Source organism: Pleurodeles waltl, chromosome 7, assembly GCF_031143425.1.
Source record: "Pleurodeles waltl isolate 20211129_DDA chromosome 7, aPleWal1.hap1.20221129, whole genome shotgun sequence".
Taxonomy (NCBI): domain Eukaryota; kingdom Metazoa; phylum Chordata; class Amphibia; order Caudata; family Salamandridae; genus Pleurodeles; species Pleurodeles waltl.
Genome location: NC_090446.1, coordinates 1,191,271,730 through 1,191,286,811, shown reverse-complemented (window position 1 = coordinate 1,191,286,811; position 15,082 = coordinate 1,191,271,730). Strand labels below are relative to the sequence as shown.

Sequence of the window (15,082 nt, the reverse complement as noted above, 5' to 3'; positions counted from 1 at the left end):
AAACCTGTTCTATTTGGGCCAAATCGCGTTCGATGGTTTTGCGCATGTTGCATTGGGTTCCTAGGCAATGCCCTCAGATAAAGACTTTAAATGCATCCCATTCGATTAATCCCGAGGTGGCCGTGCCTTCATTTTGTTCAAAATATTCTAGAATTGCAGTGCTTAATGATGATCTAAAATCAGGGTCTTCTAGGAGTTCTGGCCTTGGCTTCCACCTGGTAATAGGTGGGCGGGAAGATCCCCAGCGCAGCTGCGCTGTTAAGGGGTTATGATCCGAGTGTGTGCGTCCCTTGTACACCGGGTTTTCTATTACTGGGGCGAGGTTCGCAGTGCAGAATATGTAGTCTAATCGTACGTGCAAGGAATGCGGGGCAGAGTAGAAGGAGTAGGTTCTGTCCTCTGTGTTTTTGTCTCCATACATCTATTAATTGCCATTGTTGGGTCCAGTTTACCAGGCCTCGTGAGGCAGCCACCACTGGGGATGTTGGTAGTTGTGGGAAAGAGCGGTCTAGTTCTATGTCTTGCACGCTGTTGAAGTCTCCCCCAAGTATCTACGGGAGTGTGCTCCAGTGTGCCAGGTGGCGTGTTAGTGTGTGTAGAAAAGTAGTTTGTTCTGTGTTTGGGGCATCTATGGAGCCCAATATGATTGTGCGTCCTGCCAGTTTCCCTTTGACATATCTACCCTGCGGGTCTATGATTTGTTCTTCCATCGCAAAGGGGATGCCTGTTCTTATCCAGATAAGCGTACCCCTGGCATAAGCAGAGTATCCTGTCGCGTATAATTGCCATCTCCAGCGCTGGCGCAGTCTGGGGATTTCCTGGTCTATTAGATGTGTCTCTTGTAGGAGCGCTATTTGAACTGAGTGTCTTTTAAGGTAGGAGTAGATGGCATATCGCCGTTTGGGGGAATGTATACCTTTTACATTCCAGGTAATTGTTGTGTATGTAGCCATGTGTGAAGTGTTAGGTCTTTCTTTCCCCTCACCTACCTGAGTTTCCTGAGCTGTACTATTTTGTTAACTTTCCATTCCCAGTTGGAGTTTAAAAAAGTTATGTATGGACATCGGCAAATACAAAACTCGGTTAATACTATCAGAGCAGTTAAACAACGGGTCACCGCCCAAACATTGCAACAAAGACAAGGACGTGCAGGTGCATGTCTATGCATTTCCGGACTCCACTGGTAGGAGTGTGGAAGTAGGCCAGGTATGCCGGGAGATGGTGTAGTCTTTGGCTTTGTACTCCGGCTAGGACGGATAACTAAGATGATCGGTGGGGGCACAGGAGTGACCCCCGGTATATATGTGCATCAGGGAAGAGAACCGACAATAATGCGAAAAAAAGGGGGGGGGAGAGGAGGAGGAGGGGGGCAGTTCCGTGACCAAAGCCCGTCACTGTCATCAACTGTGCGTTTATAGCTTCTCTTAGATTGACATGGGCATCTCTTTGCTGTGTTGGCTGCTTGCATGTCCATCGGAGCGCCCCATGTGCGTGCGTCGGGTTGAGTGTCTCTCTCTCTGGATAGTGTGATTTTACATTACGCAGAAGTTTTTAGAAAATTTTGTCCGCAGTGGCCGGTGTCACAGGGGGTCCCTCGATAGGACCCAATTCCGATAAGCAGTCCGGTGTTGGGGGTACGGTCGTTGGTTGCTTGTGAGATTTCTGTGTCTGAGCCAGAGTTCAGAGGGGATGTGGCCATTGCTGTCGCGGTGTGTATCGCTTCTCTTCTTTCTCGGATTAGTTGTTCCAGGTCTGGGGCACATTTGGTTGGTTCGGTGTGGGTTGTGCTTCTCTTTCGGTCCCGCTTGTTTCGGCCTCGCCTGACCCGAGGTGTTTGTTCGGTTCGCTCCTGCGTGTCACCCGTTGCTAGTCCTGTCGATTCGAGCCATTCCCATGTTGCCTCGGGGGTGGAGAAAAAGTGTGTTTTGTCCTTAGCCACTACACGAAGTTTGGCTGGGAACAGTAGTGAGTAGTTTAGGCCCAGTGATCGCAACTTACGTTTCACAGGAAGATAAGAGGCCCGATCCCTCTGAACCGTTAGGGTGTAGTCTGGAAACAATAGTATTTGCACGCTGTCTATTTTGGATGTCGGCGCTGCTCTTACTGTTCGTAGTATGATGTCTCTATCCACGTAGTGGAGGAAGCGTATTATAAATGGGCGTGGAGCGCTCCCCGGTGGTCTAGTACGGGTCGGGACCCGGTGAGCGTGCTCCACAGAAAAAAAATTGGTGAGCGTTCCATCTGGTACCAACTCTCGCAGCCAAGTCTCCGAATAGGACGTCGGATCTCGCCCTTCCGTGCCTTCCGGTAGATTTACCACTCGTATATTATTCCTTCTGGATCGGCCCTCCGCGTCCTCTGCTCGCCGCTCCAGTTCTGCCACTCTGGCTTGTATGTCTTCCATTCCTGTTTTCAGCTGGGTGGTCGCAGGCGTTAGTTCCTGTATTGTGGTTTCGATCTCCTTGGTTCTGTCTCGCAGTTTGCGGTGGTCCGCGTGTAGGAGAGTGAGGTCACTTGCTACTCTGTCTATCTTGGCTTCTAGGGACGTGCGAGCGCGCTCCAGGGATTCTGCGATGCGCTCCACCACAGCAAGTACCGCATCTAATTTTTGGTTATCTTGGGTTGAGAGGTCTTGTGTTTTTCCGGATCCAGCTCCAGAGCGGAGCCGTCCAGCTCCAGCCATGGTTTAGTTTGTTGGGAGGCTAGTTTAGTTTCTGGTCGTCTCCCCACACTCAGACCGCTGACTCGCACACTACACACTGCGGATTAATGTTAATTGGCAAGTTGTTGAGGGGGTATGTTGTGCGTTATTAGTTCCCGGTTATTTGGTGAAGGATTTCCGTATTATTAGACTTTTCTGGGTCTTTGGCGTGGATTCCCGTTTTTAGGTAGGCCTGTGGGAGATTACTTTTGGCGGAGACGTCTCAGTAGTATTTTGTTTGTCTTTCGAGTGTAGTGAGTTACGTAGCTTCAGTGCTGTGTAACTTCCTCGCTGGAGTCTTGTGTTTGACTCGAAGGAGGTTGGGCCCGCTTGTCGGGTGCTGAGATCGTGTCCCCACGACAGCACGTGCAGCCCTGCTGGTTAATGCTTCCTCTTGAATTTCCTCCACAAAGGGGATCTCGCGTCGTCTCAGGTCCACTTCTATTCACGCGTTTGGTCCTTTTAGTGGGTGGCCACCAATTTCGGTTTTCTGGTTTCGGCTGTCTCTCCCCCACCGAGTGTGGGACAAGCAGGAAAGAGAGGGGCCAAGAGGTGTCTCTTGGCGAGGTGCGCAATAGCTCTGTTGAGGGGCCTGTGTTCGTTTTCTTTTTGTTTTCTCTCCCTCTTCCCCTCGCTGTCCGCCCCTCCCCCTATATGAGGCTGGTGTCCAGGGGGGGTCTCCCAGTCTCTGCACGCCCTTGTAGTAGGGCCCTTCGTTTCTCCCAACCAATTTGTCGCTTTATTTAGGGCCCCGTTGGTGTCCCCAGGGGTCGGCCGCAACAGAGCACACGGAGAAGAGGAGGGCCTGGATATCACTCTCAGTCCTCACCGCCCCGATTGGGCGCCCCGTTGTCCTCTATTTTGTGCTAAAAGGGGGGGGGGGGCGGGGACGCCCCTCCCACCGTTTGCCGTTTGTGTTGAGGTGTGCACGGCGGGGAGGCCAGCCGCTGTTCGATCTCCGTATTCGGCTCCAGCCGTGCCCGTCGTTTCTCCTCGCTCACGCCCTCTTCCCTGTCGTTCCGACCCGCGGCGTGGCCCGCATGGCTGTGGGGGCTTCCAGGAGTCAGGTCTGCTGTGAGAGCGGCCCGGGGAGTTCTGGCACCTCTCCCGAGCTCAGGCGATCAGCGATGGGGGCCGCATTCTCCCCGCGCCCCCACCTAGATGTTGTTTTCGCCGGCTGCGGCGCGGAGCTCTTCTAGCTCGCGCCCGCGACGTTAGGTGCCTTGGCCACGCCCCTGTGGAGGTTCCACCCTTTAGGGGTGTGCCTGTGATCTGTGGAGATCGACGAATAGTAGCAGTGAGAGGCTCCATCGCCAGCAAGAACAGGAGCGGCAATAGAGGACATCCCTGCAGCATCCCTCTTTGTATTGGAAAGGGGTCTGATAGAAAGCCCCCACAATTGACCTGAGCCGTGGGGTGTTCGTAGAGTAGGCGACCTTTGGCAATTAATTGATCTCCTAATCCAAATTTTGACAGGGTGGCGAAGAGATGGGGCCATTCTATCCGGTCAAACGCTTTCTCAGCGTTCAAGGACCGGGCGAGAGCCTCTTCCCGGATGTTCCTAGCTTCCCATAGGGTATGGCCAAGAGTGCGCAAATGATTCCGAGAGGTGCGTCCCGGCACGGATCCCACCTGGTCGCGATGTATCAAGGACGGGATGACTTTACGCAGGCAGGCCGCAAGGACACTGGCAAGTATCTTGATATCCCCGTTCAGGAGAGATATGGGGCGATAGCTGCCGCATAATACCGGGTTCCGTCCTGGATTGTGCATGACAGCTACCGTTGCTCTATTCACGCTCAAAGGACCTTCTTGACATGCCTCATTGAGTGCATCGTGGGCAGCGCCAATCACCTGGTCATCCACTCATTTGTAAAATTCTGCATGGAAACCGTCTTCCCAAGGCACTTTGTGATAGGTCTAGGAGAGAACGGCCTTCAGCCGAAAGGCACGGCAGAGCAGTGTTGTTTAGGAAGGCTTTTATGTAGGCGGGGCCAGACATTGATTCTGGGGTATACAGATGTTGGTAGAAAGCTTGGAATTCTTTACTATGTCCTGTGGTCGAGTGAGTATCTTCCCATTTGGGGATGTGATGGCCGGGATAGCTAGGGCAGCCTCCCTTTGTCTGAGATGTGCTGCTAGCAGCCGGCCAGCCTTCTCCCCTTGTTCATAGTGTCTTCCCTGCAAACGTTGTAGCGCGTATTCGGCTTGGGATGTGTTAAGCTTGTTATGGGCCATACAGGCGTGTTCCAGAGAGCTGCGTGTGCCCTGAGATGGCTGGATGGTATACTATCTCGTAAAATGTCTTATATCTTCCTCTAGGGTCGTTTGGCTAGCTTTCTTGTCTCTGTCGATAGCCACATCTTGCATCATTTGTCCTCTTAGTGTAGCCTTCGCCGCAGCCCATAAAACCCTCTTGGAATTGACAGTGCCAAAATTTTCCCTCAAGTAAGTGGGCACATGGTTCTGCAGGCGGACCTTGCCCTGGGGGCAGGGTTCTATAGCAAGGAACGACGAAGCACCAGGACTTGCAGCCGGGATACGTCAAACCCAACTGTACTGATAGTTGAATCTGGGAGTGGTCCGAGAGGCCACAGTCCAGTATACTATAATCTTGTATTTGGGCCACAGTTTTGTGCGACACCAAGAAAAAGTTCAGTCGGGACTGAGTACCATGTGCAGGGGACAGGAAAGTGTATTCTTCGTTGGTTGGGTGTGTAAGCCTCCAGCATCGCACCAGTCCCGCATCGGCCATCACGTCAGTTAGGAGAGCTCTGTCATGGTTGTTGCTGATATTGAGAGGACCTGTCATGTCAATACCGCGTCTCGTGCCAGGTTCCAGTCCCTCCCTATCATGTAACGAGTTGCTCCTGTTTCGGCCACAAGACGGTTGAGTTGTAAAAGGAACCGTCTTTTAGGGCCAGTTATGGACCCCACGCAAATCGATGAGTCTCCCAGCTTCAGCTTAGCAAACACAAATCTTCCCTCTGGATCCTCCCACGTTTTGATAACAGTAATGGTCAGTGTCTTGCATAGCATGCTTGCAACCCCGCATTTCCGTGGGGCGCCGCCTCCTAAGGTCAAGGGCAACAGCTAAAGAGTACCTTTCTCACCCAGTCCCTACGTAGTTTACTGGATTCTGTGCTATCCAGATGTGTCTCCTGAATAAGAGCTATATCAGCCCGTTTGGACTGGAGGTAGGATAGTATTTTCTTCCGCTTCACAAAATGCGTCAGGCCGTGGACATTCCAGGAGACGATCCGTAAGGGGCAGGCTGCAGTAAAAGTAGGGCTGGACATGATGGTGGAGCTAGGAGGAACTGATAGGGTGGAGGGAGAGGGATGCGTCGTATAGGACAATGGGACTATTGAGTTGGGTTAAGGAAGAAGAGGGGGGGGAGGTAGTGACAAACGTTAGGCGTTCCCCTGTGGGGGAGGGAAAGTGTGGAAATAGACGGGGGAGAGAGGGGAAGAGGCAGGGAGGGGGAAGGAGGGGTGTAGGTGGGATAGAGAGGAGAAAGGAGAAACAAGGAGGGGGGGAAGAGGCAGAGGATAGAGCGGAAGGAAGTAGAGAAAGAGAGGAGAGTTAGGTAGCTAGCGAGGAGTATAGGAACTAAACTCCAGGGGCCAGATCTGTGGACTGCGGGTCCGAACCTATGGGCCCCGGTCAGGAGCAGGACACCCAGGGTCTGTCTCCATATGGGACAGAAAAGAGCAGACCTTGGGAGTAGGTGGGATCACTGAGGGCCGTAGGGGAGCGTGTCATCTAAAAGAGGGGGGAGGAGGGGAGAGGAGCTGCTGTGATCAATTGTTGATATATTTATTGCCTAAGCAGAAATGGGGGGGGGAGGGGAGAGAGAAGAGAGGGGAGGCTGGGCTGGATGACGATGTCATGCAACAACCCCATGGGTATGAGGGCATTATCTAGGCCCATTGGACAGTGATATCTCTGGTTCATGAGTCTGTTATGGTCGCAAGAGGGTCGGGTTTCCCACTGGTGCCGGTAGAGTGAGTATGCAGTGTGACGGAAGGTGTGTGCCAGCAGTACCGATCTTATTACTGATCATCCTGTGTCTCAGTCTTTCATGGTTCTGTGGTCATGCGTCATGTCTAGGGCTGTTACTCGTCCCATGTGTTAGAGTTCCATATTTGGGTCGTAGTGTTCCCCCACTGTAGTCGCGACGTGGGTTTAAAAGGGTTATCTGGACAGCTGTCACTCCAATTAAGATTGGAGTGGAAGGGAAGGTGGGGGGGTGGCAGAGCCGCTGTTGAACAGTTCTGGAAGGTGTAGAAGTGAAACCACAGCATAAAAGGAACAATAAACAATAAGAGGCAGTGCTTGTGTCTGTGTATACCTTGTCGACATATAAAGCTCAATCAAAACCAAAACAAAACGTTAAATGCTACACATTCAAAGTATGATGTAGAGTGCCAGAAACATTTTGATTGTACAACATTATAACTTCAGCCCACGGGCATATACTCACCTGTCTGCTGATGTATTGACAAGCTCTCCGGTCTCTCGATGAGTCTCTGGGCTTTCAAGGTCCTCACATCGCGACTGCGTTTGCAGGCGAGTGCAGGTGAGTGCAGGTGAGTTCAAGTGAGTTCAAGTTCAAGGGGGAGGTGTTGGTTTCAGGGGGGAGCGAGATTTGTCTCTGTCTGAAATCTGTGTGTGGAGTGCAAATGCTTGCAGAACCTGTCCCCTTGCGTCGTGGGTCTTTGCAAATCTCTCTAGGTCTCTACCTGTGAGCCGGTGGTCTGATTCAAATCGGTCTGGGGTGGCTGTGTCCATAGACTGGGGTTGTAGGCTATCCAATAAAATTTGCAGGTCTTTCGAGTCATAGAGGTCCTTGGATACTCCATTCTTGGTGACCCACAGTCTCGCTGGTTCGCACAGGCCATATTTTACTTCCAATTGTCTCATTCTGGGCCTGAGTGCTAGGAACCCCTTCCGGCGTTCGTTGGTTTCTCTGGAGGAATCAGCTGTTATGTTGATCTCATAGCTGTCCATTTTGAAGGGTCCGTGCGCTCGAGCCACTGAGAGGAGTTGGCGGACCTGTCCATGTCTCAAGAGGCAGGCGATGATCGGACAAGGCTTGGAGGTTCCGTCTTTTCTCTTTGGGCCCAGACGATGTGCCCTCTGCAATTCCGATGGCGGGTCGAAGGCGATTTCGGTCAGTTTTGGGAGGGCGGAGCGGAGTAAAGAGGAAGTGTCTGTACCTTCTGCGTGTTCTGGAAATCCAAAAAGGCTGATGTTGTCTCTCTGGCTTTTGTCCTCTACGTCTGAGTTTACTACGGAGGAACAGGAGTTCCTGGTCTTTGTCTAAGACTTTGTGAACGTGGTCCTCAATGGTCGCCTTTCGGCGTTCCAGTCCTGTTACTCAAGTCTGAAATCCTGCTATTTCTAAGCCCATTGATTTGGTCTCCAGTATCAGTGAGGTTATAGCTGTATCCATGTCTGTGGCTGACCGCTGTGATCTCCTGTAGTATGCGGTCCATTGTTGTTACTTGCTCTGAGTCGGTCATATCTTGGGGCTGTACGGGTGAGGACGCAGGATTGTTAAGCTAGAGGGCCTCTGAAATGAGTAGCTGTCGTGCCGGTTTGCCTGAGGATTTACTTGTCATCTTCCCGCCGGGCATCGCAGGACTTCGATTTTGGGGTGGCCCTCAGGGCTGGAGATGGGAGGCCCAGTTTTTGGTCCCAGGCTGGTTGGAGTGGTGAGAGAGGAAGAGATTCCAATGTGGGGTCTCTTTCCAAGATCACGTCTGTGCGGCCTATCTGTGTTAGTAGAGGACAGGAGTCCCCACTGCGGGCAGTGCACATAGGAGTACTATACTATAGATGCCCCTTCGATGCTGGGGGCGTAGTGACCAAACAGGCAGGCGGACGCAGTTGAAGATGACCAAGTTCTGGGTGTTGGTACCCCTGTCCGTCTCTCGCTCCCCCCTCCGATCCGTTGCGTTGGCACGGCCCCCTTCAGGGCATTGAAGCGGGGAGGGTGGGGAAGAGTGTAACTGCGATCCTTCTTCGTTGGTTGTAGCAGTAGTAGAAGGAACGGCGGGGCAGTTCTCCTTGGCGTGGTTGTATCCCGCACAGTCCGAGGCACCTCATGAGGCGATACGGTAGATGAAATGAAAGGAAGACAGGGTGTAGAAAGGGGCTCACAATGCCACTGTGGTCAGTTTGGATGATTGGCGTCAGTCCAACATCGAGCTGAGAGGGTTAGAGAACACAGGAGCTTCCAGTTTATTTGATGGGGGGGTGATGGGCTCCTCTCTCCGCGGCTGCAGGATGATATCAGGGGGGTGGGGGGCTGTGTCAAATCACACCTGTCTTTTTGCTTCCTCTCGGTCCCGGGGCTCCACTTTATGTTGGCCGGTGGGCCCTCACCCCACTGCGTCCCCTTGTGTCCATCAGGTCAGGCGCCCGTCTTTCTGGGCATTAGAAAGAATCCACTCTGGGATCAGGTGATGGGTGCGTCCAAGATCTTCTGCGCCCCCACTGTCTCTCCAAAACCGCAGCTGAGCTCTGAGGCCAAGTTGGGGGGGGCAGGTGGGCAATGCCGAGACCGGTACTCTGTTGCTGCGTCGCCCCTCAACCGATCTTCCGCGGGGGATTGAGGCCGGTTTTCCTCTGGGGGGGGGGGGGTCTCCTCTTCTCGCTTCCCCCCCGTCTCGATCTGACGTTTCACTCCCCTTTTCCTCCGGCGCCTCTCTCCTGTGCCGCTGGCCTGCTACAGCAGCCACACCCTGATTGTACTGTGGGCTGCAGCTCGCGGGTCCTCAGCAGGAACTCTCTCTGCGTCTCTTCCCTGGCTTAGGGCTGCATGCCCCGACTTCGGCTCCACACATGACGTCTTCCATCATCAAGGGGGGGACTTCTGGACCGAAATGTGAGGGTATGCGGCACCCGGGGCGCCCCTTTCCCCCGTCCCGAGCCCAAAGCCTCGCTGAGCTTCCAAACTAGGCAGCCATCTTTACCCGTGGCCAGACCACGCCCCTTTCTAATAGCGCCTCGCAAACCCTATTTTGCAAGTTGGTAACAGGTTACTGACTTGCAAAATATCGTTGGAGGATAGTAATATGCATTTTACTGGTCGCAAATGGCCTGATGGGCAGTATGACACTGGTAAAATGCTTTGCATATCTGTCCCTTAGTATACTTTTGAACATGACTTTAGTTGTGAGATGCTGAGTGTGAAGTATGAGAGCTGGAGGACTCGTTTACTGGAGTTTGCATAGCTTGGACTGATGTAAAGATGTAGAGCGTGGAAAGAGTAACTTGTTGCTCTATAGTAAAATGGATAAACGGTCCTCTGTTGAAATAGTAGTCTGCTTTAAGTTGTGTCGAATATAGACTTTTTTTTTTGTTTTCTTTTTCAGCATTATGGCTATTTTTTTCAAGTTTCAAACAGTTCTATTGACAATTGTGTGTTGAAAAAAGAACATGAGAACAGGCAGTAAAATAATGTTTGTCATGAGTAAAAAGCCTAATAATCATTAGGTCAACATAAAAGTTGTAACAACGAAGTTTGAGTCAATTTTTTTTAGTGATTTGATAATATCCAGGTAAGTCAGATTGATCATCTATAAGTAATTTACTTGTTCCTATTAAGGTAACAATAGAAGCGGGATATTAGTAGCAATAAGGAAATAAGTGACTATTGGACCCCACCTTTATTGTACATCTGCATCTCAATTGAGATTCCTGTAACAATTATGATTGTGTTTTTATATCAGGGAGTCAACCTATCTGTTAGCACTCTGTATCCATTTGTAAAAAGAAAATGTATTTGTTTCCCCCATCCCTGTGAGGTTGATGAAAACGTTTTACTTTCCATCTATGAGTGGTAAATTTGATGGAATTATACCTGTTTGGTCTGAATAAACTACATTATTTCTCTTAGAGTTTAAACCTTTTGTCCCTTTCCACACACCTGTATAATTCAGTGCTGTCTGAAATATTTTTTCACAAATCGGTAATGCAAGTCATCCATGGGTTGACTCAAAATTAACATCGACAGCATGAGAATTTAAGCAGACATAGATTGTAATGTGTTGTACGTTTATTTATTTTTAATAATCGAAATAAAGGAATTTCAATCGATCAATCATACATGCATTCTTTAACATGCATTTAAAAAAAAAAATCTTTTCAATGTTTTTTTTTTATATTTTTTTTATAGACTTACTCCGGATTGTTTTGCGTGGTTATAAATCCATACAAGAATCTACCCATTTATTCAGAAAATATTATTGAAATGTATCGAGGAAAGAAGCGCCATGAAATGCCACCGCACATTTATGCAATTTCTGAATCTGCTTATCGCTGCATGCTACAAGGTAAGGTTACACTTTATAAAGAAGTTTCGTGCTCGCCTGTTAAAAGCTGGTTTTCAGAGGCAATTATTTCAATAAATGGATACATACACCTGATAAATTACTGCCCCTGAAAAGATTTACTTGCCTTCCAGGTTTAGGTGACGAGATTGCTACAGCATATGTCTTCCAGCATTGTAAAATGCTACATATCTAATAATTTATAACCGTATTTTTTTATGTAGTAACCTTTGAACGTGTACCTGATTTCTGAGCTTGGTTTGCATCTTCTTACTTTGCTTTTATTGTGCTCGTAGTTCTGTTTGGTTATTGAAGAACGTGATTGATGATGGCATTTGTGTTGGTTGCATAGTTTGGCTACAGTACTTATTTGGTTGCAAATATTTTAGTATATTCAAGGTTGTCTAGTGAAACTGACTATAGTAAAATGTTTGCAATTCTATGCAACTCTTAAGATGATTCTTTGTAAATAGTGTTGTGACTATTGTGTAATGCTGAATTGTATATACATTTTGAATTACTATCTGTGTATATTCGATAGTAATCAATACCTAGCTCTTAAGCTAAGCCCGTTATTTGTACATATTCAATAAAAGAAAATATCATATAATGGTATAGTGGGACATTAGCACCAGAGGCGGGAACTGTTGCCCCTGGTGAAACACAAGTGGATGCCGGGCCAGTAACATACATTATTCTTTTAATTGCCTACCGCAAAATTACTGTGAGGTTTACGCTGCTTGAACAAATGGTAATGGCATTGATTTTTCTATTCCAATGAATGTCTTTAACATTTGTTTACATTGTTCTTAACTATTTTGTATGGGCTCAGTTACACCAACTATGATCTTTTTTGACATTGTGGCTGATACACCAGCTTCTCCCAAGTTTAGGAGACTTTTATTTCTGGAAGTGATCAGACTGATGCACAGAATACTCCCCACATTTTTGTATTTTGAGCTGTGAAGCAATCTGTTCCTGCTGCAAATAGTAGTCGAATGGCACTGTTTTCCTTCCTATTGGATCACCATTGGTAGTCAGCAAAACTAAATAGTTCTGCTATTTCACAGTATCCTGATCAGTTTTCAACAAGAAATAAAAAATATTTTTCAAAGAAAGATAATGTTGTTCGTGTTTTTCATTGATGTGTATCCCAATAGTCTAAGGTAAATGTCTCCTGATTTGCTTAAAAAAAAATTAATAAGTAATTTGAAACCGAATCAAAATGTTGTTCCCTCCAATAGCAATAATTTAAATTGGCAAGACATTATTTGGGATAGGGGATAATTAAACCAGACATGCTGCGGCTTTATTGAGCTTAAAGATGGTGCTGCACCTCTAAGTGAAAGATTACCTCCTGTGTGTAACCATATCCTGTATTGGTAGTTGAACTCGCAGTTCATTCTCACAAAACACTAGAATCCTGAATCCTCTTAAATAGCACAGTGACATTGCCCGCAAGGCAGATAAGTTGTTTAATTTCATTAAAGTTTCTCATATTGGGGCTCTAGGATTCAAAATAAGTAACTTTCCATTCTCCATTATGGCGTCCTACTTGATGTTCATAAACACTGACTAGAATAACAAGCTCATCACTAATAATAGTGGCTGTCTCAATGAAACTAAACATTTGTAAAAAAGAAACTGAGTGTATCTGTCTTAGAGATTGCTTGAGACAATATTTTGTAGTGAAAGTATAGATCAACATCCAGATTGCTATTTGCAGATGACTGAATTGGGACTCATGACAGCCTTGGTAGTGGCATTTGCTCTGAGTGAGATTTCAGTATTTGAACTGACTGCTCAATTGGAGATGTTGAGTTTTGAAAATAAAATAAAATGATAGGAAGATGGGGTTTGATTTATGCAAAAATCAGAAATGATGGATGTTTATACAAAGATACTCAATTATGGAGGGTTCCTATGAACACACTGTTTGATTTTGTTTATTCTTAAGCCGGATAAGTGGCCAATTGGAATACAGCTGCTATTGATGGATCAATATACCATAAAGCAGATAGTCTTCTAATTGGAGGGAAAATATTTGTTAACATTTTCCAGGAAACTGTTCACTTGTTGGCTGTATTAGCAAGCAAGTGTATCTCAGTGGAGGAAAATAGATTACCAGATCGTAACGGATGCAGCACATGCGTCCGAACTGCTTTTTAAGAGAGAGCGCAAAGCGCGCCGTCCCGTGTTGTAATCTCTCTTTGGGCTTCAAACCATGCCCATGTCACATCAGTTTCTTTCATTGGTTCGTGGCCTTGCCTTTTAAAATCTGCTTGCTTTCATTAGTGAAAGGCTTGCATAAGTCATGCCTTTTCCGGTGTTTAAAAATCCGACAGGGTGTTTAATAGGAATGGCGCTCGCAATATCCCACCCCAAATCTCGAAGGTCAAACAAAGTCTCCACGGTGGTCCTGAAGGGAGGACCCACCCTACTCCCCCACAAAGTTTCTCTCAAGAGAAAACATCCATACGAAATCCAAGGCACTCGTGGCAAATAAATGTAACTTTTCCAGTGGTTAGCCCTCCTCGAGCGCAGCGACCAAGTACTGAAAACATACGAGGCTCCACGTTTTCCGTCCGGTTTCTGGACTACTTTTTCTCTTTTTTTTTCACAGCTCGATCTCTGTGGGCAGAAGTCGAGCGCTTTGCAGGACGTCAACCCTGTTACGTAGTTAATTGCACTTTTGCTGGTTACTTGGATAATTGCACGTTGCCGATACGTTTTACTACAAGTGAACTTTTATTTTCCTTTGTGTGTCTGCTTTGCACTGATGGTGGCCGTCAGCTCGCTTATGTGAAACTTTTACTTATCAGTTTACATGGCAAGAAAAGTCCATTTAGTTATGTGAAACTGTTTTATTTTCAATTTTTGTGGCAAGAAAAGTGCGTTTAGGAGTTTACAATGCTAATTGCTCTAGCAAACCCGTGACCCATTGCATTGCAAATGCTTGTTCCTGACAAGTCGTTGGATCAACTTTTTCTGTAAACACAGGTGCAGGACCTTTTCCAGCAGAATATCTGTGTAATCTGTGAATTTTTCATTGCTTGCTTTTAAAAATAAAAAGACTTGTCTTTACTATAAACAGCTCTTATAGTCTAAAATGCTATGCAGCCGAAAAGAGTAAATCTGACACTCTGAAGAGACTAAAACATTTTATTCAAACTGGAACAGAGTTAAACGCTGGTCTGTACAGTTAGTGTAGATTTGCCTAGTTAAGGGTGTTTACTGTAATCTCTACCAAACATATTCCAGAGATTTATTGGAGTCTGGTGCTGACTTGAAACCGAATGCAGGTAGTGCTAATGAGCCCCCTCGTGTTTTTTTGTTTGTTTCGTATGTTTGGATGTCAAAGCAAACATTTTTAGGTCGAGCCTAGGCAGCGCCAAGCTCTGCGTCTCGACATTTTGTAATCTACTTCTGTGGGCTTTCACCAGGCCCATCACTTTCATTCCTTCCTTGGCCTGCCTTTCAAAATTCTCTGGATTTTGTAGGAAAATTATTTACGTTTGCCCCACCTTAAGGCTGCTTTGTTACAGTTTTGCAGACTGTCGCTTTTACGTGGATTATTGCACGATCGGCCGTATACCTTAGTGTAATGCACTCTTTTTTTTCTTTTATTTTTGCCTCTCCGCTTTGTGCTCTATGGCCGTATGTTTTTTGTTTTTGGGCATGCCTCTGTTTCTTTGTGGTGCCTGTGCCCAAAGCCTGCAAACTTTAAGGGGGGGGCGGGGAGGTTCTTCATTTTTATCTGTTTATCTTATTTATTTATTTTTTAAGTTTCATATAACGCAAACTTGATCGTCGGAGTGCTTTACGTGAGTACCACTTATGCATGTGAAGTTTCATATAGCGCAGACTCCATTGGAGGATCACTTAACATGAGTACCACTTACGTACAAGTTTAGCAGTTTAAAAATAACCAAACTGGTGCGTTTAACACACAAATCCTCAATGCAGCTCTCCCAGCACCGCAGGAGAGCCGATACTGTAGTGCTCACTGCACTCGGAAAAACTAGCCCCATAATGCTTT

At 47.5% G+C, this 15,082-nt stretch overlaps 1 protein-coding gene across 4 annotated transcripts in view; it reads left to right on the top strand.

The window, feature by feature from the left end:
- MYH10 (myosin heavy chain 10) overlaps positions 1 to 15,082 on the top strand; it is a 955,741-nt gene that overhangs the window by 57,304 nt on the left and 883,355 nt on the right. For all 4 annotated transcript variants that reach the window (XM_069200300.1, XM_069200299.1, XM_069200302.1 and 1 more), the window contains exon 3: positions 10,890 to 11,046. In XM_069200300.1, the coding sequence (XP_069056401.1) occupies positions 10,890 to 11,046 (157 nt within the window). The remainder of the gene's footprint in view (positions 1 to 10,889; positions 11,047 to 15,082) is intronic.